Raw genomic sequence first — 24,810 nt, 5'->3', positions numbered from 1 at the left:
AGCTAGAAGGGAAGCCCCTTAGGAGGGCAGAAACGAAAAGGAAGAAAGAATTCAACCTTGAAGCCTGGGAAAAGGAGACCTCAAACACAATAAGTTAAAAAAAAAAAATAATGAAAAGGAAGAGAAACACTAAGGACTTTCCTGTAGCTCAAACAGTAAGGAATCTGCCTGCAATGCAGGAGAACATTGTTCGATTCCTGGGTTGGGAAGATCCTCTGGAGAAGGGAATGGCAATCCACTCTAGTATTCTTGCCTGGAGAATTCCATGGACAGAGAGGCCTCGCAGGCTACAGTTCACTGGGTTGCAAAGAGTCAGACGCGACTAAGTGACTAACACACACACACAGAGAAATACTACCCAAATAAAGGAACAAACTAGAAACACAGAAGTCCAAATAAATCAAGAGGAAAGAGGCAACCTACCTGAAAAAGAATTCAGAATAATGATAGTAAATATGATTTAAAAAATGTTGAAAATAAAATGAAGACAATGCAAGAATCAATTAACAAAGATCTAGAAGAATTAAAGAATAAACATGCAGAGACAAACAACCAATTACTGAAATTAACAATACTCTAGGGGAGGAACAGGCAAATTTGGCCGTGGAGTACGGAATGGAGCAGGGCAAAGGCTAATAGAGTTTTGCCATGAGAACGCACTGGTCATAGCAAATATCCTCTTCCAACAACACAAGAGAAGAGTCTATACATGGACATCACCAGATGGTCAACACCGAAATCAGATTGATTATATTCTTTGCAGCCAAAGATGGAGAAGCTCTATATAGTCAGCAAAAACAAGACTGGGAGCTGACTGTGGCTCAGATCATGAACACCTTATTGCCAAATTCAGACTTAAATTGAAGAAAGTGGGGAAAACCACTAGACCATTCAGGTATGACCTAAATCAAATCCATTATGATTATACAGTGGAAGTGAGAAATAGATTTAAGGGACTAGATCTGATAGACAGAGTGCCTGATGAACTATGGACAGAGGTTCATCACATTGTACAGGAGACAGGGATCAATCCCATTCCCATGGGAAAAAAATGCAAAAAGCAATATGGCTGTCTGAAGAGGCCTTACAAATAGCTGTGAAAAGAAGAGAAGCAAAAAGCAAAGGAGAAAAGGAAAGATATAAGCATCTGAATGCAGAGTTCCAAAGAATAGCAAGGAGAGATAAGAAAGCCTTCTTCAGTGATCAATGCAAAGAAATAGAGGAAAACAACAGAATGAGAAAGACTAGAGATCTCTTCAAAAAAATTAGAGATACCAATGGAACATTTCATGCAAAGACGGGCTCAATAAAGGACAGAAATGGTATGGACCTAACAGAAGCAGAAGATATTAAGAAGAGGTGGCAAGAATACACAGAAGAACTGTACAAAAAGATCTTCACAACCAAGATAATCATGATGGTGTGATCACTCACCTAGAGCCAGACATCCTGGAATGTGAAGTCAAGTGGCCCTTAGAAAGCATCACTATGAACAAAGCTAGTGGAGATGATGGAATTCCAGTTGAGCTATTTCAAATCCTGAAAGATGATGCTGTGAAAGTGCTGCACTCAATATGCCAGCAAATTTGGAAAACTCAGCAGTGGCCACAGGACTGGAAAAGGTCCGTTTTCATTCCAATCTCAAAGAAAGGCAATGCCAAAGAATGCTCAAACTACCACACAATTGCACTCATCTCACACGCTAGTAACGTAATGCTCAAAATTCTCCAAACCAGGCTTCAGCAATATGTGAACTGTGAACTTCCTGATGTTCAAGCTGGTTTTAGAAAAGGCAGAGGAACCAGAGATCAAATTGCCAGCATCCAGTGGATCATGGAAAAAGCAAGAGAGTTCCAAAAAAACATCTATTTCTGCTTCATTGACTATGCCAAAGCCTTTGACTGTGTGGATCACAATAAACTGTGGAAAATTCTGAAAGAGATGGGAATACCAGACCATCTGACCTGCCTCTTGAGAAACCTATATGCAGGTCAGTTAGAACAGTCAGAACTGGACATGGAACAACAGACTGGTTCCAAATAGGAAAAGGAGTACGTCAAGGCTGTATACTGTCACCCTGCTTATTTAACTTCTATGCGGAGTACATCATGAGAAATGCTGGGCTGGAAGAAACACAAGCTGGAATCAAGATTGCCAGGAGAAATATCAATAACCTCAGATATGCAGATGACACCACCCTCATGACAGAAACTGAAGAAGAACTAAAGAGCCTCTTGATGAAAGTGAAAGAGGAGAGTGAAAAAGTTGGCTTAAAGCTCAACATTCAGAAAACGAAGATCATGGCATCCAGTCCCATCACTGCATGGGAAACAGATGGGGAAACAGTGGAAACAGTGTCAGACTTTATTTTCTGGGGCTCCAAAATCACTGTAGATGGTGATTGTAGCCATGAAATTAAAGGACGCTTACTCCTTGGAGGGAAAGTTATGACCAACCTGGATAGCACATTGAAAAGCAGAGAAATTACTTTGCCAACAAAGGTCCGTCTAGTCAAGGCTATGGTTTTTCCTGTGGTCATGTATGGATGTGAGAGTTGGACTGTGAAGAAAGCTGAGCACCGAAGAATTGATGCTTTTGAACTGTGGTTTTGGAGAAGACTCTTGAGAGTCCCTTGGACTCCAAGGAGATCCAACCAGTCCATCTGAAAGGAGACCAGTCCTGGGTGTTCACTGGAAGGACTGATGCTGAAGCTGAAACTCCCAAGACTTTGGCCACCTCATGCGAAGAGTTGACTCACTGGAAAAGACTCTGATGCTGGGAGGGATTTGGGGCAGGAGGAGAAGGGGACAACAGAGGATGAGATGGCCAAATGGCATCACCAACTCGATGGACATGAGTTTGAGTGAACTCGGGGTTGTTGATGGACAGGGAGGTCTGGTGTGCTGTGATTCATGGGGTCGCAAAGAATCGGACACCACTGAGTGACTAAACTGAACTGAGAAGGAATCAATAGCAGAATATCTGAAGCAGAAGAACAAATCGGAAGTTGGAAGTTGGAAGATAAAATGGTGGGAATAACTTCTGAGGAGCAGAATAAAGTAAAAAGAATGAAAAGAACTGAGAATAGTCTCAGAGACCTCTGGGACAATACCAAATACAGCAATATTCAAATTATGGGAGTCCCAGAAGAAGAAGAGAAAATTTTTGAAGAGATTATAGTTGAAAATTTCCCCAACATGGAAAAGGAAATAGCTAATCAAGTCCAAGAGGCACAAAGAGTCCCATACAGGATAAACGCAAGGAGAAACATGCCAAGACACATACTAATCAAACTAACAAAGACTAAACACAAAGAAACAATATTAAAAACAGCAAGGGAAAAGCAACAAGTAACATACAAAGGAAACCCCATTTGCTTAATAGCTGATCTTTTCAAAAGAAACTCTGCAGGCCAGAAGGGAATGGCAGGATATATTTAAAGTACTGAAAGGGAAAAATCTACATCCAAGGTTACTGTGGTGGCTCAGACGGTAAAGCTTCTGTCTACAATGCGGGAGACCTGGGTTCGAGCCCTAGGTTGGGAAGATCCCCTGGAGAAGGAAATGGCAATCCACTGCAGCACTATTGCCTGGAAAATCCCATGGACAAAGGAGCCTGGTAGGCTACAGTCTATGGGGTCGCAAAGAGTCGGACACAACTGAGCAACTTCATTCATTCATTCATTCATTCATTCAAGGTTACTATACCCGGCAAGGATCTCATTCAAAATTGATGGAGAAATAAAAAGCTTTTCAGACAAGCAAAAGTTAAGAGAATTCAGTACCACCAAACCAGCTTTACAGCAAACATTAAATGGACTTATATAGTCAAGAAATACAAAAGAAAAAAGATCTACAAAATCACCCCCAAACAATTAAGAAAATAGTAATAGGAACATATATATCAATAATTACTTTAAATGTAAATGGATTAAATGCTCCAACCAAAAGACACAGACTGGCTGAATGGATACAAAAACAAGAACCATATATATGCTATTTACAAGAAACCCACTTTAGCCCTCAAGACACATAAACACTGAAAATGTGAGGATGGAAAAATATATTTCATGCAAATGGGAAGCAAAAGAAAGCTGGAGTAGCAATTCTCATATCAGACTAAATAGACCTTAAAATAAAGAAGATTACAAGAGATAAGGAAGGACACTACATAATGATCAAGGGATCAATCCAAGAGGAAGATATAACAATTGTAAATATCTATGCACCCAACATAGGAAGGAGCACCTCAATACATAAGACTAACATTAACAGACACAAAAGGAGAAATTGACAGTAACACAATAATAGTAGGAGACTTTAACACCCCACTCACACCAATGGACAGATCATCAAAACAGAAAATTAATAAGGAAACACAAGTCTTTTTATTATTTATTTACTTTAATTGGAGGCTAATTACATTACAATATTGTAGTGGTTTTTGCCATACACTGACATGAATCAGCCATGGGTTTACATGTGTTCCCCATCCTGAACCCCCCACCCACTTCCCTCTCCATCCCATCCCTTAGGTCATCCCAGTGCACCAGCCCTGAGCACCCTGTCTCATGCACCAAACCTGGACTGGCAATCTGTTTCACATAAGATAATATACATGTTTCAGTGCTATTCTCTCAGATCATCCCACCCTCGCTTTCTCCCACAGAGTCCAAAAAACTGTTCTATACATCTACGTCTCTTTTGCTGTCTTGCATATAGGGTTATCGATACCATCTTTCTAAATTCCATATATATGCAAATGGCACCCCACTCCAGTACTCTTGCCTAGAACATCCCATGGACAGAGGAGCAGGGTAGGCTGCAGTGCATGGGGTTGCTAAGAGTCAGACATGACTGAGCGACTTCCCTTTCACTTTTCACTTTCATGCATTGGAGAAGGAAATGGCAACCCACTCCAGTGTTCTTGCCTGGAGAATCCCAAGGACGAGGGAGCCTGGTGGGCTTCCGTCTATGGGGTCGCACAGAGTCGGACACGACTGAAGTGACTTAGCAGTAGCAGCAGCAGCATACTGTATTGGTGTTTTTCTTTCTTTCTTACTTTACTCTTACTTCCAGTTTCATCCACCTCATTAAAACTGATTCAAATGTGTTCTTTTTAATGGCTGAGCAATATTCCATTGTGTATATGTGTCACACCTTTCTTATCCATTCGTCTGTGATGGACATCTAGGTTGCTTCCATGTCCTGGCTATTATAAACAGTGCTGCAATGAACACTGGGGTACACATGTCTCTTTCAATTATGGTTTCCTCAGTGTGTATTCCCAGCAGTGAGGTTGCTGGTTCATATGGCAGTTCTATTTCAAGCTTTTTAAGGAATCTCCACACTGTTCTCCATAGTGGCTGTACTAGTTGGCATTCCCACCAACAGTGTAAGAGGGTTCCCTTTTCTCCACACCCTCTCCAGCATTTATTGTTTGTAGATTTTTGGATCGCAGCCATTCTGACCGGCATGAGATAGTACCTCATTGTGGTGCTGATTTGCATTTCTCTGATAATGAGTGATGTTGAACATCTTTTCATGTGTTTGTTAGCCATCTGTATGTCTTCTTTGGAGAAATGTCTGTTTAGTTCTTTGGCCCATTTGTTGATTGGGTCGTTTATTTTACTGGAATTGAGCTACAGGACTTCCTTGTATATTTTTGAGATTAATTCTTTGTCAGTTGCTTCATTTGCTATTATTTTCTCCCATTCTGAAGGCTGTCTTTTCACATTGCTTATAGTTTCCTTCATTGTGCAAAAGCTTTTAAGTTTAATTAGGTCCCATTTGTGCATTTTTACTTCTATTTCCATTACTCTGGGAGGTGGGTCATAGAGGATCCTGCTGTGATTTATGTCAGACAGTGTTTTGTCTATGTTTTCCTTGAGGAGTTTTATAGCTTCTGGTCTTATGTTTAGATCTTTAATCCATTTTGAGTTTATTTTTGTGTATGGTGTTAGAAAGTGTTCTAGTTTCATTCTTTTACAAGTGGTTGACCAGTTTTCCCAGGAAACACAAGTCTTAAATGATACATTAGATGAGATGGATCTCACTGATATCTTCAGGACATTCCATCCAAATGCAGAAGAACACACCTTCTTCTCAAGTGCACATGGAATATTCTCCAGTATAGACCACATCGTGGGTCACAAATCAAGCCTCAGTAAATTTAAGAAAATTGAAATCATATCAAGCATCTTCTCTGACCACAACACTTTGAAACTAGGTATCAATTACAAGAAAAAAACTGTAGGAAACACAAACACATGGAGATTAAAGAACACATTTCTAAATAACCAACAGATTACTGAAGAAATCAAAAGGGAAATAAAAAAATTTCTAGAAACAAATGACAATAAAAACACAACAACTCAAAACCTATGGGATGCAGCAAAAGCAGTCCTAAGCGGGAAGTTTATAGCAATACAGTCCTACCTCAAGAAACAAGAAAAACATCGAATAGACAGCCTAACTTTACACCTAAAACAAGTGGAAAAAAAACAAACAAACAAAATACTCCAAAATTAGTAGAAAGAAAGAAATCATAAAGATCCGAGCAGAAACAAATGAAAAAGAAATTAAAGAAATAATAGTAAAGATTAATGAAACTAAAAGCTGGTTCTTTGTGAAGATACACAAATTTGACAAACCTTTAGCCAGACTCATCAAGAAAAAAAGGGAGAAGATCAAATCAACAAAATTAGAAATGAAAAAGAAGAGGTTACAACAGACAACGCAGAAATACAAAGGATTATAAGAGACTATTATGAACAACTATATGGCAATAAAATGGATAACCTGGAAGAAATGGACAGGTTCTTAGAAAAGTTCAATCCTCTAAGACTGAACCAGGAAGAAATAGAAATTATGAACAACTCAATTATAAGCACTGAAATTGAAGCTGTGATCAAAATCTCCCAAAAAAGCAAAAGCCCAGGACCAGATGGCTTCACATGAGAATTCTATCAAACATTTAGAGAAGAGCTAATGCCTATTCTTCTAAAACTCTTTCAAAAAGTTGCAGAGGAAGGAACACATCCAAACTCATTCTACGAGGCCACCATTACCCTGATACCAAAACCAGACAAAGACAACACACAAAAAGAAAACTGCTGGCAAATATCACTGATGAACATAGATGCAAAAATCCTCAACAAAATTTTAGCAAACAGAATTCAGCAACACATCAAAAGCTCATACACCATGATCAAGTTGGGTTTATTCCAGGGATGCAAGGATTCTTCAATATATGCAAATCAATCAATATGATACACCATATTAACAAATTAAAAGATAAAAACCATAGGATAATCTCAATAGATGAAGAAAAAGCCTTGGACAAAATTCAGCACCCATTATGTTTAAAACTCTTCTAAAAAATGGGTATAGAAGGAACCTACCTCAACCTAGTAAAGGCCATATATGATAAGCCTACAGCAAACATTATTCTCAACGGTGAAAAATTGAAAGCATTCCCCCTAAGATCAGGAACAAGACAAGGGTGTCCACTTTTGCCACTATTATTCAACATAGTTCTGGAAGTCCTAGCTACAGCAATTAGAGAAGAAAAAGAAATAAAAGTAATCCAGATCAGAAAAGAAGTAAAGCTCTCACTGTTTGCAGATGACATGATACTATACATGGAAAACCCTAAAGATAGTATCAGAAAATTACTGGAGCTAATCAGTGAATTTAGCAAAGTTGCAGGATACAAAATCAATACATAGACATCACTTCCATTTCTATAAACTAACAATGAAAAATCAGAAAGATAAATTCAGGAATCAATCTCATGTACCATTGCAACAAAAAGAATTAAATATCTAGGAATAAACTTACCTATGGAGACAAAAGAACTGCACACAGAAGATTATAAGACACTGATGACAGAAATCAAAGATGACATAAACAGATGGAGAGATATTCCATGTTCCTGGCTAGAAGAATCAATGTTGTGCAAATGACTATACTACCAAATGCATCCTACAGATTCAAAGTGATCCCTATCAAATTACCAATGGCATTTTTCATAGAACTAGAACAAAAAATTTCACAATTCATATGGAAACACAAAAGACTCCAAATAGTGAAAGCAGTCTTGAGAAAGAATGGAATTGGAGGAATCAACCTTCCTAACTTCAGCTACAATCATCAAGACAGTATGGTGCTGGCCCAAAAACAGAAATATAGACCAATGGAACAAGATAGAAAGCCCAGAAATAAACCCATACATCTATGGGTACCTTATTTTTGACAAAAGAGGCAAGAATATACAATGGAGCAGACAGCCTCTTCAATAAATGGTGCTGGGAAAACTGGACAGCTACATGTAAAAGAATGAAATTAGAATACTTCCTAACACCATACACAAAGATAAACTCAAAATGGATTAAAGACATAAACGTAAAACCAGAAACTATGAAACTCTTAGAGGACAACATAGGCAGAACACTCAATGACATAAATCAAAGTAAGATCCTCTATGACTGACCTCCTAGAGTAACAGAAATAAAAATAAAAGTAAATAAGCAGGATCTGATTAAACGTAAAAGCTTTCGCACAGCAAAGGAAACTATAAGCAAGGTAAAAAGACAACCCTCAGAATGGGAGAAAATAATAGCAAATGAAACAACTGACAAAGGATTAATTTCCAAAATATACAGGCAGAACTCAATGCCAGAAAAACACACGACAAACAAAATGTGAGAAAAAGACCTAAACAGACATTTCTCCAAAGAAGACATACAGATAGCTAACAAACACATGAAAAGATGCTCAACATCACTCATTATTCAGTTCAGTTCAGTCGCTCAGTCGTGTCTGACTCTTTGCGACCCCATGAATCACAGCGTGCCAGGCCTCCCTGTCCATCACCAACTCCCGGAGGTCTCTCAAACTCATGTCCATGGAGTCGGTGATGCCATCCAGCCATCTCATCCTCTGTCATCCCCTTCTCCTCCTGCCCCCAAGCCCTCCCAGCATCAGGGTCTTTTCCAATGAGTCAACTCTTCACATGAGGTGGCCAAAGTACTGGAGTTTCAGCTTTAGCATCATTCCTTCCAAAGAACATGCAGGGCTGATCTCCTTCAGAATGGATTGGTTGGATCTCCTTGCAATCCAAGGGACTCTCAAGAGTCTTCTCCAACACCACAGTTCAAAAGCATCAATTCTTCGGCACTCGGCTTTCTTCACAGTCCAACTCTCACATCCATACACGACCACTGGAAAAACCATAGCCTTGACTAGATGGACATTTGTTGGCAAAGTAATATCTCTGCTTTTCAATGCGCTATCCAGGTTGGTCATAACTTTCCCTCCAAGGAGTAAGCATCTTTTAATTTCATGGCTGCAGTCACCATCTGCAGTGATTTTGGCATCCAAAAAAATAAAGTCTGACACTGTTTCCCCATCTACTTCCCGTCACTCATTATTAGAGAAATGCAAATCAAAACTACAATGAGATATAACCTCACACTGGTCAGAGTGGCCATCATCAAAAAGTCTACTAAGAATAAATGCTGGAGAGGGTGTGGAGAAAATGGAATGCTCTTGTACTGTTGGTGGGAATGTAAATTGATACATCCACTATGGAAAACAGTATGGAGATTCCTTAAAAAACTAGAAATAAAACCACCATATGACCCAGAAATCCCAGTCCTAGGCATATACCCTGAGGAAAACAAAATTGAAAAAGACACATGTATCCCCTTGTTCTTTGCAGCACTATTTACAATAGCTAGGACATGGAGACAACCTAGATGTTCATCAACAGATGAATGGATAAAGAAGCTGTGGTACATACACACATGGAATATTACTCGGCCATAAAAAGGAACACATTTGAGTCAGTTTTGATGAGGTGGATGAACCTAGAACCTATTACACAGAGTGGAGTGAGTCAGAAAAAGAAAGATAAATATCATATTCTAATGCACATATACAGAATCTAGAAAAATGGTACTGAGGAATTTATTTACAGGGCAGCAATGGAGAAACAGCCAATAGACTTATGGACATGGGGAGCGGGGAGAAGAGGGATGAGATGCATGGAAAGAGTATCATGGAAACTGACATCACCATATGTAAAATAGATAGCCAACGGGAATTTGCTGTATGGCTCAGGAAACTCAAACAAGGGGCTCTGTATCAACCTAGAGAGGTGGGATGGGGAGATGGGAGGGAGGTTCCAAAGGGAGGGGATATATGTATACCTATGGCTGATTCATGTTGAGGTTTGACAAAAAACAACAAAATTCTGTAAAGCAATTATCTTTCAATAAAAAGTAAATTAAAAAAAAAAAAAAGAATCTACCCAAAGCTGGGGAAAGTACCATGCAAAAGTATCAGAGGGAACAATGACTGAAGTCTCCACAAGGCCAGGAAGAGTTCCTACTTCCACTAGCCAGAGTGGAAAATCTCATAATTCATGGGACATTGGGCAGAGTACTCAAAAGGGTCTTACCTCATTACTTAGGGAAAAATTAGCCCAGACCAAAGGCTCTGTGGTGCCACCAAACAGTTTAAATTAAGCTTCAAAAGTATCAAACTATTTCTAAATAACTCAACTATGTCTTGAATAAAGCTCAAGAATAGCTGTAAGAATATAAAAGATTAGCCAGCATCCAATAAAAAATGAACAGGCATAAAAAGAAGCAGGAAAATATAACTCATAATTAAGTAGGGGAAATCAATCACTTAAAATGGACCTAAATGGGCACACATGATATAATTAATAGAAAAAGGCAGTAAAAGTTATTAAAACTATATTTAAGAAGAAGGAGGAAATAGTAAGCATGTTATGTAGAAACATGGACGATACAAAAATGATCCAAATCAAATTTCCACTAGAAAGTATAAACAGCATATATGATGTTACAGAAAAAAAGTTATAGAATCTGAAGATATCACAATAGAAACTCTGCTAAATTCAATAAGGAAAGAACAAAGATTGAAAAAAAATGAATAGAGAGTCAGTAAGCTCTGAAAAATATCAAGCAATCTCATGTGTACTTGAAAGTCCTTCGAGGCATAAAAAATAATGGCCAAAATGTTCCTAAATTTTATGAAAACCATAAACTCACAGATCCAAGAAGCTCCATGAAACCCAAGCCAAGAAACATGAACACAGCTACACTAAGGCACGACGCAATCAAACTGGTTAAAACCAGTGATAAAGGATAAAACTATTCTAAGAAGATCTGAGGATAAAGTAAGTCACAACTCTAAGATTAAAAAACCAGGGAAGGCTTTTGGCATCATTGCCATTTATGGCCTCCTGTAAAGGTAACTGTCATCTCTAATAGTTACCAAGCACTCCTAATGAATCAAGCACAATGCATAACCCAAATTGACTACTGCTGCCTTAGAAACTGGCAAAAGAAACAAAGAACAATAGCTAACATTCAATGAGACATATGCTTTATACTCATTTTCCCACTTAATCCCTCCACAACTAAATGTGGTTAATACTATTAACCCTGAATATTCATTGGAAGGACTGATGCTGAAGCTGAAGCTCCATTACTTTGGCCACCTGATGTGAAGAGCCAACTCACTGAAAAAGGCCCCAATCCTGGGAAAGATTGAAGACAGGAGGAGAAGGGGCAACACAGGATGAGACGGTTGGATGGCACCACTGACTCAATGGACATGAGTTTGAGCAAACTCCAGGAAATAGTGAAGGAGAGGCAAGCCTGGCATGCTGCAGTCCATGGGGTTTCAAAGAGTTGGACACGACTTAACAACTGAAAACCAACTATCATTAAACCTGTCTTACAGATGAGGAAACTTAAGTAGAGAGGTTGAGTAATTTGTCCATGGCCTCACAACTAATAAGTGGTAGATCCAGTATTAAATTGTACAGGCAATCTGACCTAGCACACCTAACCACTATATCACACCACCTCCTAGCAGAGAGACACCCAGGCTCATGGGCAATAAACAACTTTTGCAGAATGGCAAACAACCATACCAACTCTACTATGAAGTTAACCTTGCAGAATTATGACACTAATCCAAGGGACTCTAATGTAGAACCAAGGACCATAGCAAAAAGGAAAGCCACTTCTAAGGAAGCTCTGATCACTCTGGGTTATATCTGAAGTTGTTTCATTTTTTTCCCAACATGCCACCAGAAATATCACTGAAGACATCAATCTAATCATCAGACACCTAAGTATACAATCAACAATAAAACATCCTCCAGAATGCTTTTCATCAATCTCCACTGACAGAGTGCTGTGACAGAGTCATGCCAAAAACATAAGCCACTGTGTCCCAAAGAGACTACTTCTCAAGGGGATATTAATTTTGTAAAAATAACAACTTTCAGAATGCAGCACCTGATAAAGCTTTGCCAGGCTCCTCTGTTAATGGAATTCTCCAGGTAAGAATATTGCAATGGGTTGCCATTTGCTTCTCCAGGAGATCTTCCCAACCCAGGGATTGAACCCAGGTCTCCCACATTCCAGACAGATTCTTTACCCTCTGAGCCACCAAGGAAGCCCAGCTTTACCTTAGGTGTCTCAAATACTTGTTCCAGATGTATGATATGTTCATGTTTCACACTTTTTAGGATGTCCACTTCCCGTTCAAGTAACTTCACAGCAGAGCTTCCAGCCTTAGATCATGAGGAAATACAGATTTCATGTAAGAATTTCATTACCACATACCTCAATACAAAAGTTAGAGTTATTTTATATTTTTTCCTATATTTTTTTCAGAAAGTTCCTTTTCCAAAAGATAATATGCAACCTATCTGCATGATAAGATTAACATATACCCTTTCTTTCCTTTGCCCAATTTTAAGAGATAATTCAGCCTCAAATCATATCTGTTTCTTGGATGGTTTCTATAAATTAGCTAACAACATGGTCTCTGTCACATCACAAAATTATTGCAGCTCTTAATATGCTTTTTGGTATTTCCTTCAAAACTATGTTGATCCTTTGATGGTAGCATAATAAAAACAAAATCTACTTTCTAGGGATGTCAATTAGAAAATGGATATAAGGCATCTGTCTCATTAAATGTCAGTTATTGGTAAAACAAAATGTTTTTGTTTTATCTTGCTTTGTTTCCATTACATTTATATACATATCAAAAGGAAACAATAGGCAGTTGAGATTTTACACTTCGCCCTGCATTATATCACTTCCTAGTCCCCCAGCCTCAAAAATTTGATAGAGAGAGAAAGAGCAGGAGAGAAAGAGAGAGAGTGCACAATGGAAATGGAGATTTTTGCCTTCAGACCAACCCAACTCCAAATTACCTCCTTAGGTGAAATCCTTAACCATACCTGACCAGACCGTCAGGTGTGCAAGTAACTGATTATCTACACCATCATCTAAGATACTCCGGAAGGGCTTTCTCCACCTTTGCCAGCACTACCACCACCCCAATCATCATCCCTTTTGATATCTAAATTACCGTAATCATTCAAGAATAAACACTGTCCTCATTCACATAAAAATATCCCTGAAAGGAATAACAAAGCTCTTATTCCTCCCTCCCTCCTCCTAACCCACTCCTTCCCCCAAAGTTAGAAGAGACACAGCAGTTCCTGAAGGACTTGGAAAGAGATTGATCATAAGGCAAATTTTACCTAGTTAAAATTGTACCTACTGTCATGCCTGCTTCTAAGTATCTTTACCCTTTAAACATTACCATCTCAAAAGTGATAGGAAACTGAAAACCCACTGTGCCCCACCCATGGAGGATGAATCCTTGAGGAGAAATAACTTTATAGTTATTAAGAGAAATAGTGGCTTTGAGGAATAAATTCCTGTAGAGAATAGACATGGACAGATGTCACAATTTCTCCTAATAATTCATCTCAAGCCTATTCCTACTTCCCACCACAAATGGTTTATCTATATTTAATGCAGTAATATATTGTCCAATTCATATACTGACTATATAATTTTATTTTACTATCTTGGTGTCCTGAAAAGTCTCAGCATCAATATCTATGTGCAAGATTATGAATTCCTAAAGTTGCAAGAAAATGACTATATAACCCTGAAAGCTAAGCCTAACCCTATCTGACACCAAAGAAACAAAGGAAATCCCATTTAGTTAATCCTAGGGATTTCTGGAAGGACTCTGGATCTCCCCTTATTAAGAGTTAATGTTACTTTATTAAATTTCAGGGAGAAATGATATGTGTGTGTGAGTGTGAAGTCGCTCAGTCGTGTCTGACTCTTTGCGACCCCGTGGACTGAAGCCCACCAGGCTCCTCTGTCCATGGGATTCTCCAGGCAAGAATACTGAAGTGGGTTGCTGTTTCCTTCTCCAGGGGATCTTCCGGACCCAGGGATCGAACCCAGGTCTCCTGCATTGCAGGCAGACGCTTTAACCTCTGAGCCACCAGGGAAGCTAAACTTCAGGGAGAAATGATATGTAATTCCCTATTGTTTGTTTTTTAAAGAATGCATATAACCTACTATTTCATTTTGTAAATGTAATATCACAGACCCAAGGGAAAAAACACCATGGTAATGTTGCCTTTTTCCTCAAGCACAGAAACTGTTTTCAAGTTGATGAAGTGATCAGTTATGAAGTTTGAAGACTTGGATTCTCCCTTAAAGAGAAGCCCACTCCATTTGTCACTCCCGTGCAATCTAAAGTGGGAACTACAGCGGATACAAGGTAAACAGTACAGAAGAGAGCTGGAGAGAAAGTGATTCAAATGGAAAGAGCTGGTAGGATGAACAGAGTTGGCTATCAATGAGGAAATAATGAATGAAAGGAAAGGAGAGGATCAGTTCAGTTCAGTCACTCAGTCATGTCTGACTCTTTGCAACCCCATGAACTGCAGCACGCCAGGCCTCCCTGTTCATCACCAACTCCTGAAGTTCACCCAAACTCATGTCCATGTAGTCAGTGATGCCATCCAGCCATCTCATCCTCTGTCACCCCCTTCTCCTCCTGCCCCCAAGCCCTCCCAGCATCAGGGTCTTTTCCAATGAGTCAACTCTTCGCATGAGGTGGCCAAAGTATTGGAGTTTCAGCTTGAGCATCAGTCCTTTCAATGAACACCCAGGACTGATCTCCTTTAGGATGGACTGGCTGGATAGGGCAAAGTATATCAGAACCACATCAGGAGAGACTATCAGGACCTAATGCTCACTAGGAAGACAACAACCCTACATCTACATATACTGATAATCAACCCTCATCTTCAACTGACTCTGGTAAAAGAAAGAAAGCAAAAGTGAACGTCACTCAGTCATGCACCACTCTTTGCAACCCCATGAGTCCATGGAATTCTCTAGGCCAGAATACTGGAGTGAGTAGCCTTTCCCTAGAGTGGGTAGCATTTCCCTTGGGTATGGCTGGGTGCAGCAGACTTGGGTATGGCATAAGCCCTCTTGGAGGAGGTTGCCATTAACACTACCACAGAGATGCCAGAACTTACACAGGACTGGGGAAATAGACTCTCGGAGGGCACAAACAGAACCTTGTGCACACCAGGACCGAGGAAAAAGGAGCAGTGACCACACAAGAGACTGATCCAGACTTGTCCAAGATGTCCAGGAGTCTCCGGCAGAGGCATGGGTTGGTGGTGGCCTGCTGCAGGGTTGGGGCACTGAGTGTAGCAGTACACGCATGGGACCTTTTGAAGGAAGTTACCATTATCTTCATTACCTCCACCATGGTTTGGCCCCAAGAAGAGGTGGCAGGAATACACAGAAGAACTGTACAAAAAAGATCTTCACAACCAAGATTGGTGTGATCACTCACCTAGAGCCAGACATCCTGGAATGTGAAGTCAAGTGGGCCTTAGAAAGCATCACTACGAACAAAGCTAGTGGAGGTGATGGAATTCCAGTTGAGCTATTTCAAATCCTGAAAGATGATGCTGTGAAAGTGCTGCACTCAATATGCCAGCAAATATGGAAAACTCAGCAGTGGCCACAGGACTGGAAAAGGTCAGTTTTCATTCCAATCCCAAAGAAAGGCAATGCCAAAGAATGCTCAAACTACCACACAATTGCACTCATCTCACACACTAGTAAAGTAATGCTCAAAATTCTCCAAGCCAGACTTCAGCAATACGTGAACCGTGAACTTCCTGATGTTCAAGCTGGCTTTAGAAAAGGCAGAGGAACCAGAGATCAAATTGCCAACATCTGTTGGATCATCGAAAAAGCAATAGAGTTCCAGAAAAACATCTATTTCTGCTTTATTGACTATGCCAAAGCCTTGACTGTGTGGATCACAACAAACCTTGGAAAATTCTTCAAGAGATGGGAATACCAGACCACCTGACCTGCCTCTTGAGAAATCTGTACACAGGTCAGGAAGCAACAGTTAGAACTGGACATGGAACAATAGACTGGTTCCAAATAGGGAAAGGAGTGCGTCAAGGCTGAATATTGTCACCTGTTTATTTAATTTATATGCAGAGTATATCATGCGAAATGCCAGGCTGGGTAAAGTACAAGCTAGAATCAAGATTGCCAGGAGAAATATCAATAACTTCAGATATGCCGATGACACCACCCTCATGGCAGAAACTGAAGAAGAACTAAAGAGCCTCTTGATGAAAGTGAAAGAGGAGAGTGAAAAAGTTGGCTTAAAACTCAACACTCAGAAAACTATGATAATGGCATCTGGTCCCATCACTTCATGGCAAACAGATGGGGAAACAGTGGAAACAGTGACAGACTTCATTTTTCAGGGCTCCAAAATCACACCAGATGGTGACTGCAGCCATGAAATTAAAAGACACTTGCTCCTTGCAAGGAAAGTTATGACCAACCTAGACAGCATATTAAAAAGCACACACACTACTTTGCCAACAAAGGTCCATCTAGTCAAATCTATGGTTTTTCCGGTAGTCATGTATAGATGTGAGAGTTGGACTATAAAGAAAGCTGAGCGCCGAAGAATTGATGCTTTTGAACTGTGGTATTGGAGGAGACTCTTGAGAGTCCCTTGGACTGTATGGGATATCCAACCAGTCCATCCTAAAGGAAATCAGTCCTGAATATTCACTGGAAGGACTGATGCTGAAGCTGAAACTCCAATACTTTGGCCACCTGATGCGAAGAGCTGACTCATTTGAAAAGACCCTGGTGCTGGGAAAGATTGAAGGCAGGAGAAAGGGACAACAGAGGATGAGATGGTTGGATGGTATCACCTACTCAATGGACATGAGTTTGAGTAAACTCCAGGAGTTGATGGACAGGGAGGTCTGGCATGCTGCGTGCAGCCCATGCGGTCGCAAAGAGTTGGATATGACTGAACTGAAGCCTTTCCCTTCTACAGGGGATCTTCCCAATCGAACCCAGGTCTCCCACATTGCAGGCAGATTCTTTACAAGCTGAGCCACAGGGGAAGCCCAGGAATATTGGAGTGAGTGGCCTATCCCTTCTCCAGCAGATCTTTCCAGCCCAGGAATTGAACGGGGGTCTCCTGCATTGCAGGTGGATTCTTTACCCACTAAGCTATGAGGGAAGCCCAGAAGGCTAGAGAAATACCCACATTTCTCCAGGGCAACAGCCCAGGGTCTGTCCCTAAGGGTCAGCTGCATTAGTGTGAAAAACTGTACTGCCTACCCGACCTTGCAGTAGAACTGCACCCTCAGTATGATGCTAAGAAGCCTTACCTTTTCTTTGTTCACTTTTTTAATTGCCCACTTAGTTTCTCTTTCCTTGTCTATGGCTTCAATGACCATTCCAAAGCTCCCTTGTCCCAGTACTCTTCCAAAGGTATAGATTTCCTAGATAAAAAAAATAAGAGTTCTTTTGTCTTTCTCTGCCACTCATCAGGTATGACAAATAAACATATAATACTGACAGGCATCCACCCAAGGGAAGAGTGACTGTGCTCCAGGGCAAAATCAAATAGAAGGCACCGACACCACATATTTGCTTCAGTATAAATAAAAACATCTTAATTAAGCAAAAATAAGTTTTGATGAGTCTAATTAAATATCCTTTAGAGAAAAACCATAAAAATCCTAATGAGGAAACGTGGAAAACTTCAAATATATAAAAAATGAAACTCTCATAAACTATAATATTAAAGAAATGTTTTCACAAGAAGAAGAACGGACTATTAAAACATGTATACAAATATATAAATATATACTGTTTGTATAAAATAAGTTGTCCAAAAAATTATTCCCAAACTCTGAGAACTATACTATAAAGTCAACACATATTAACCACTAGACAACTGCTTTCCTGTTTACCAGGTAACCTTTCTCTTCATTGTTTCTACTAAATAATCATTTTTGTTGTTTTATTTGTTTTGTTTTAGGAAAAGGATCATATAAATCCTTTTTTATATTTATTAAAGTTTTTAAATAAGCATTTAGAAAAAAATTAAAACCATCCATAGTAACATTATCCAAACCAAGGATCCTTCTGTTTATCACTTCACTCCTGCTTACAAAGACGGAATGCACTGGTCTTGACAATACCAGCATTCCATTTCATGTTGTAAAATAACAAGCAGGTAACTCATTTACACTTTCAGTTCTTGTGAATTTTGTTGGAGAGAGCCAGTCTCCCTAATCTAAATCAACTCCAGGGCATTAACAAGAGTTTCTAGACCCATTATGCCCAGTGATTAGAACAGAAGAGAACCCCTGAGCTAATGTCACTGGAGGAAGTCTCTCTTGGAGACTTCTTAGAGCCTGCCTTAGAGATGCCAGATTCCCCCTGTGTGACTACTTTCATCTGCACCCTGCAACAGATAAATTACTGCTAGACTTCATATTTTTTCCTGCTTACATTCCTTTCTGACTTTTGTAAAAGAAGATGGAGTATCCAACTAATTACTTACCTACTTCACAAAGGGCTTTTCTGCCTAACTCTGCACCATGGTGATTGTCCTTTTGACTTTTTTCAACATGTATGCATTGGTCCTCAAACACTATTATTTACTCTCTAGCTTACAAATATTTGGACTCAATTTTTTCCTTCCAAGACGGTCTAGAAACACCTTATAAAGGTGTTTCTTTTTTATCCTTTAAAAAGCCTGCCTGAAACCTTGTAAGCAAAATAGTCATGCTTAGTGCATGAGGAAAAAGGAGAAGGAAGAAATGGAAGGGAGGAGAGAGAAGAAGAGAGGAACCAAGGAAAGGAAAGAGACACAAGGCGAGAAGGGAAGACACAGAAAGGGAAAGAAAAAAGAAGAAAAGAAAAATGTTCAGCTTCAACATGTGGATTTTTCTTAGCTATCTTCTTGTGATAAATACTTTGGGGACTACAAAGATGAATAAAACATAATTCCTGTTTTTTTATTGCTTGTCTCATGTCTGGCTCAATGGACATGAATTTGAACAAACTCTGGAGGACAGTGGAGGACAGAGCCTGGCACGCTGCCGTCCAGCAGAGTCAGACACAGTGACTGCACAACACCATTTGTAACTCAAGAGAGAAAATTTTTACTTAAGTCATACAGTCTTAAGTTAAAAGAAAAAAAAACAAAATGACACTGGGGCCAGAGACCAGAGCTAAAATTCTGGGAACATAAGGGAAAATGGTATGAAAGAGATGGCTCCTGAGAAGCATGCGGGAGAACAAAGGCAAAGAAAAGAAGGAAAACTGAGAATTTTTCCCATAATCCAATCAAGGAATGAATGAGTGAGCTGATAAATGAATACATTTTTCTTTTACAAAAGCTCTTATGTGTGTTGATTTTATATCCTGCAACTTTACTATATTCATTGATTAGCTCTACTAATTTTCTGGTGGAGTCTTTAGGGTTTTCTATGTTGAGGATCATGTCATCTGCAAACAGTGAGAGTTTTACTTCTTTTCCAATTTGGATTCCTTTTATTTCTTTTTGTGCTCTGATTGCTGTGGCCAAAACTTCCAGAACTATGTTGAATAGTAGCGGTGAAAGTGGGCACCCTTGTCTTGTTCCTGACTTTAGGGGAAATGCTTTCAATTTTTCACCATTGAGGATAATGTTTGCTGTGGGTTTGTCATATATAGCTTTTATTATGTTGAGGTATGTTCCTTCTATTCCTGCTTTCTGGAGAGTTTTAATCATAAATGGATGTTGATTTTTGTCAAAGGCCTTCTCTGCATCTACTGAGATAATCATATGGCTTTTATTTTTCAATTTGTTAATGTGGTGAATTACATTAATTGATTTGCGGATATTGAAGAATCCTTGCATCCCTGGGATAAAGCCCACTTGGTCATGGTGGATGATCTTTTTAGTGTGTTGTTGGATTCTGATTGCTAGAATTTTGTGGAGGATTTTTGCATGAGGAAAAAGGAGAAGGAAGAAATGGAAGGGAAAAGGAATGTTCATCAGTGATATTGGCCTGTAGTTTTCTTTTTTTGTGGCATCTTTATCAGGTTTTGGTATTAGGGTGATGGTGGCCTCATAGAATGAGTTTGGAAGTTTACCTTCCTCTGCAATTTCTGGAAGAGTTTGAGGAGGATAGGTGTTAGCTCTTCTTGAAATTTTTGGTAGAATTCAGCTGTGAAGCCATCTGGACCTGGGCTTTTGTTTGCTGGAAGATTTCTGATTACAGTTTCAATCTCCGTGCTTGTGATGGGTCTGTTAAGATTTTCTATTTCTTCCTGGTTCAGTTTTGGAATATTGTACTTTTCTAAGAATTTGTCCATTTCTTCCACGTTGTCCATTTTATTGGCATATAATTGCTGATAGTAGTCTCTTATGATCCTTTGTATTTCTGTGTTGTCTGTTGTGATCTCTCCATTTTCATTTCTAATTTTATTGATTTGATTTTTCTCTCTTTGCTTCTTGATGAGTCTGGCTAATGGTTTGTCAATTTTATTTATCCTGTCAAAGAACCAGCTTTTGGCTTTGTTGATTTTTGCTATGGTCTCTTTTGTTTCTTTTGCATTTATTTCTGCCCTAATTTTTAAGATTTCTTTCCTTCTACTAACTCTGGGGTTCTCCAATTCTTCCTTTTCTAGTTGCTTTAGGTATAGAATTAGGTTATTTATTTGACTTTTTTCTTGTTTCTTGAGGTATGCCTGTAGTGCTATGAACTTTCCTCTTAGCACTGCTTTTATAGTGTCCCACAGGTTTGGGGTTGTTGTGTTTTCATTTTCATTCGTTTCTATGCATATTTTGATTTCTTTTTTGATTTATTCTGTGATTTGTTGGTTATTCAGAAGTGTGTTGTTCAACCTCCATATGTTGGAATTTTTAATAGTTTTTTTCCTGTAATTGAGATCTAATCTTAATGCATTATGGTCAGAAAAGATGCTTGGAATGATTTCAATTTTTTTAAATTTATCAAAGTTAGATTTATGGCCCAGGATGTGATCTATCCTGGAGAAGATTCCATGAGCACTTGAGAAAAGGTGAAATTCATTGTTTTGGGGTGAAATGTCCTATAGATATCAATTAAGTCTAACTGGTCTAATGTATCATTTAAAGTTTGTGTTTCTTTGTTAATTTTCTGTTTAGTTGATCTGTCCATAGGTGTGAGTGGGGTATTAAAGTCTCCCACTATTAATGTGTTATTGTTAATTTCCCCTTTCATACTTGTTAGCATTTGTCTTACATATTGCGGTGCTCCTATATTGAGTGCATATATATTTATAATTGTTATATCTTCTTCTTGGATTGATCCTTTGATCATTATGTAGTGGCCTTCTTTAGCATTCCTATACACTAATAATGAGAAAGTAGAAAAAGAAATTAAGGAAACAATTCCATTCACCATTGCAACGAAAAGAATAAAATACTTAGGAATATATCTACCTAAAGAAACTAAAGACCTATATATAGAAAACTATAAAACACTGGTGAAAGAAATCAAAGAGGACACTAATAGATGGAGAAATATACCATGTTCATGGATTGGAAGAATCAATATAGTGAAAATGAGTATACTACCCAAAGCAATTTACAAATTCAATGCAATCCCTATCAAGCTACCAGCCATATTTTTCACAGAACTAGAAAAAATAATTTCAAGATTTGTATGGAAATACAAAAAAACTCGAATTGCCAAAGCAATCTTGAGAAAGAAGAATGGAACTGGAGGAATCAACTTGCCTGACTTCAGGCTCTACTACAAAGCCACAGTCATCAAGACAGTATGGTACTGGCATAAAGACAGACATATAGGTCAATGGAACAAAATAGAAAGCCCAGAGATAAATCCACACACATGTGGACACCTTATCTTTGACAAAGGAGGCAAGAATATACAATGGAGTAAAGACAATCTCTTTAACAAGTGGTGCTGGGAAAACTGGTCAACCACTTGTAAAAGAATGAGACTAGATCACTTTCTAACACTGCACACAAAAATAAACTCAAAATGGATTAAAGATCTAAATGTAAGACCAGAAACTATAAAACTCCTAGAGGAGAACATAGGCAAAACACTCTCCGACATAAATCACAGCAGGATCCTCTATGATCCACCTCCCAGAATTCTGGAAATAAAAGCAAAAATAAACAAATGGGATCTAATTAAAATTAAAAGCTTCTGCACAACAAAGGAAAATATAAGCAAGGTGAAAAGACAGCCTTCTGAATGGGAGAAAATAATAGCAAATGAAACAACTGACAAACAGCTAATCTCAAAAATATACAAGCAACTTATGCAGCTGAACTCCAGAAAAATAAACGACCCAATCAAAAAATGGGCCAAAGAACTAAATAGACATTTCTCCAAAGAAGACATACGGATGGCTAACAAACACATGAAAAGATGCTCAACGTCACTCATTATTAGAGAAATGCAAATCAAAACCACAATGAGGTACCACTTCACACCAGTCAGAATGTCTGCGATCCAAAAATCTGCAAGTAATAAATGCTGGAGAGGGTGTGAAGAAAAGGGAACCCTCCTACACTGTTGGTGGGAATGCAAACTAGTACAGCCACTATGGAGAACAGTGTGGAGATTCCTTAAAAAACTGCAAATAGAACTGCCATATGACCCAGCAATCCCACTGCTGGGCATACACACCAAGGAAACCAGAATTGAAAGAGACACATGTACCCCAATGTTCATCGCAGCACTGTTTATAATAGCCAGGACATGGAAACAACCTAGATGTCCATCTGCAGATGAATGGATAAGAAAGCTGTGGTACATATACACAATGGAGTATTACTCAGCCATTAAAAAGAATACATTTGAATCAGTTCTGATGAGATGGATGAAACTGGAGCCGATAATACAGAGTGAAGTAAGCCAGAAAGAAAAACACCAATAAAGTATACTAACACATATATATGGAATTTAGAAAGATGGCAATGATGACCCTGTATGCAAGACAGCAAAAGGAGACACAGATGTGTAGAGCAGACTTTTGGACTCAGAGGGAGAGGGAGAGGGTGGGATGATTTGGGAGAATGGCATTGAAACATGTATACTATCATGTAAGAATCGAATCGCCAGTCTATGTCCAATGCAGGATACAGCATGCTTGGGGTTGGTACACGGGAATGACCCAGAGGGATGTTGTGGGGAGGGAGGTGGGAGGGGGGTTCATGTTTGGGATCGCATGTACACCCGTGGTGGATTCATGTCAATGTATGGCAAAACCAATACAGTATTGTAAAGTAAAATAAAGTAAAAATAAAAATTTAAAAAAATAAAAAATAAAAAAATAATTTAAAAAAAAGAAAAAAAAATAAGCTCTTATGACCAAATTTAAAACAGTAAATTTGTGGATTTTTTTTTAATGCAGGTCTTTTGCAAGATTTTGTAAGACTTAACAAAATCTTTCACAGGGGAAGATTTAAGCTTTCAGGTCAGAGTTTCTTAGAAAGTTTTTCTGATCACTTCAAGTAGATTGCTAAATATTTTTTAAAAGAATTGTTCAAAGTTATTTAACATTAATGGAATTTTCCTCTTGTAGTTGTTCCTATTGTAGTTCCTTCAATCTAGGATTAAAGGAACACATTTTAATTTCTAAGATGGTATTTAATTTAAGTCATATTTGCATATAAGAACTAGAATCCTGGGAAGAATAATATTGGTATTCATTCAATCACAAGCTGGGAAAAAATGGGCAAGTCCACGAGGGAAATTTTGGCCTCCCTACTGGTCATCGAAGAAGTGAAGAGCCAAACCATCTAAGTCATCTGGTCTCTCTCTTCCTCTCAAATAGGTCTATATAAAGATTTCACAACTGCCCTCAGCAACCGGCAAGACCTGGAGACCAAATGCTCTCATTTTATCTAATAAATGTCCTCCACTTAATTACGCAAGTCAAGTTACATCTCTATGAACAGAAAAAAATAATTAGTCCGCAGTTGCTTTAGTAAAGACTTCAACAATCTTAAAAATAGTTAAGTTTCTTCTTTTCTTTTCTTTCCCTACAGACAGACTTTTTAAATCACATTTGTCATGAACATTGACTTAGAAGAAATTTGAAAATGTTCTAGTAGCTTCAGTTTGGCCTCTATATACCTGAATAGCAGCTCCATTGTCCATCCTTATGTGAGGAATTTTTCCTTCTGTGAAGTTGCCCCGACCCCACTGTTGTTGAGATGGTTTTCTCTCTACATTTGAAGATTTTGAGGGCTTGAACCAAAAAGAAATTTTGATATTAATATTAAGATACAATATACTTGTTGACAAAGTGAAGTGAAAGAAAGTGAAGTAGCTCAGTCGTGTCCAACTCTTTGTGACCCCATGGACTGTAGCCTATCAGGCTCCTCCATTCAAGGGATTTTCCAGGCAAGAGTGCTGGAGTGGATTGCCATTTCCTTCTCCAGGGGATCTTCCCAACCCAGGAATAGAACCCGGGTCTCCCACATTGCAGGCAGATGCTTTACCATCTGAGCCACCAGGAAGATCAAACAAAGTAAGAACCCTAATTTAGATAATCTG

At 38.8% G+C, this 24,810-nt stretch overlaps 1 protein-coding gene across 8 annotated transcripts in view; it reads right to left on the bottom strand.

Moving 5' to 3' along the window:
- The window catches only part of STK33 (serine/threonine kinase 33), a 199,525-nt gene that overhangs the window by 75,273 nt on the left and 99,442 nt on the right, over window positions 1-24,810 (bottom strand). For 7 of the 8 annotated variants that reach the window (XM_060399944.1, XM_060399945.1, XM_012095813.5 and 4 more), the window contains 3 exons: window positions 24,388-24,501; window positions 17,617-17,730; window positions 12,517-12,621 (listed from right to left, as the gene is read on the bottom strand). In XM_060399944.1, coding sequence (XP_060255927.1) covers window positions 12,517-12,621; window positions 17,617-17,730; window positions 24,388-24,501 — 333 coding nt within the window. The remainder of the gene's footprint in view (window positions 1-12,516; window positions 12,622-17,616; window positions 17,731-24,387; window positions 24,502-24,810) is intronic. The other variant, XM_060399947.1, reaches the window with a different exon arrangement.

Source organism: Ovis aries, chromosome 15 (genome assembly GCF_016772045.2).
Source record: "Ovis aries strain OAR_USU_Benz2616 breed Rambouillet chromosome 15, ARS-UI_Ramb_v3.0, whole genome shotgun sequence".
Classification (NCBI taxonomy): domain Eukaryota; kingdom Metazoa; phylum Chordata; class Mammalia; order Artiodactyla; family Bovidae; genus Ovis; species Ovis aries.
This window is presented reverse-complemented; position numbering and strand designations above follow the sequence as displayed.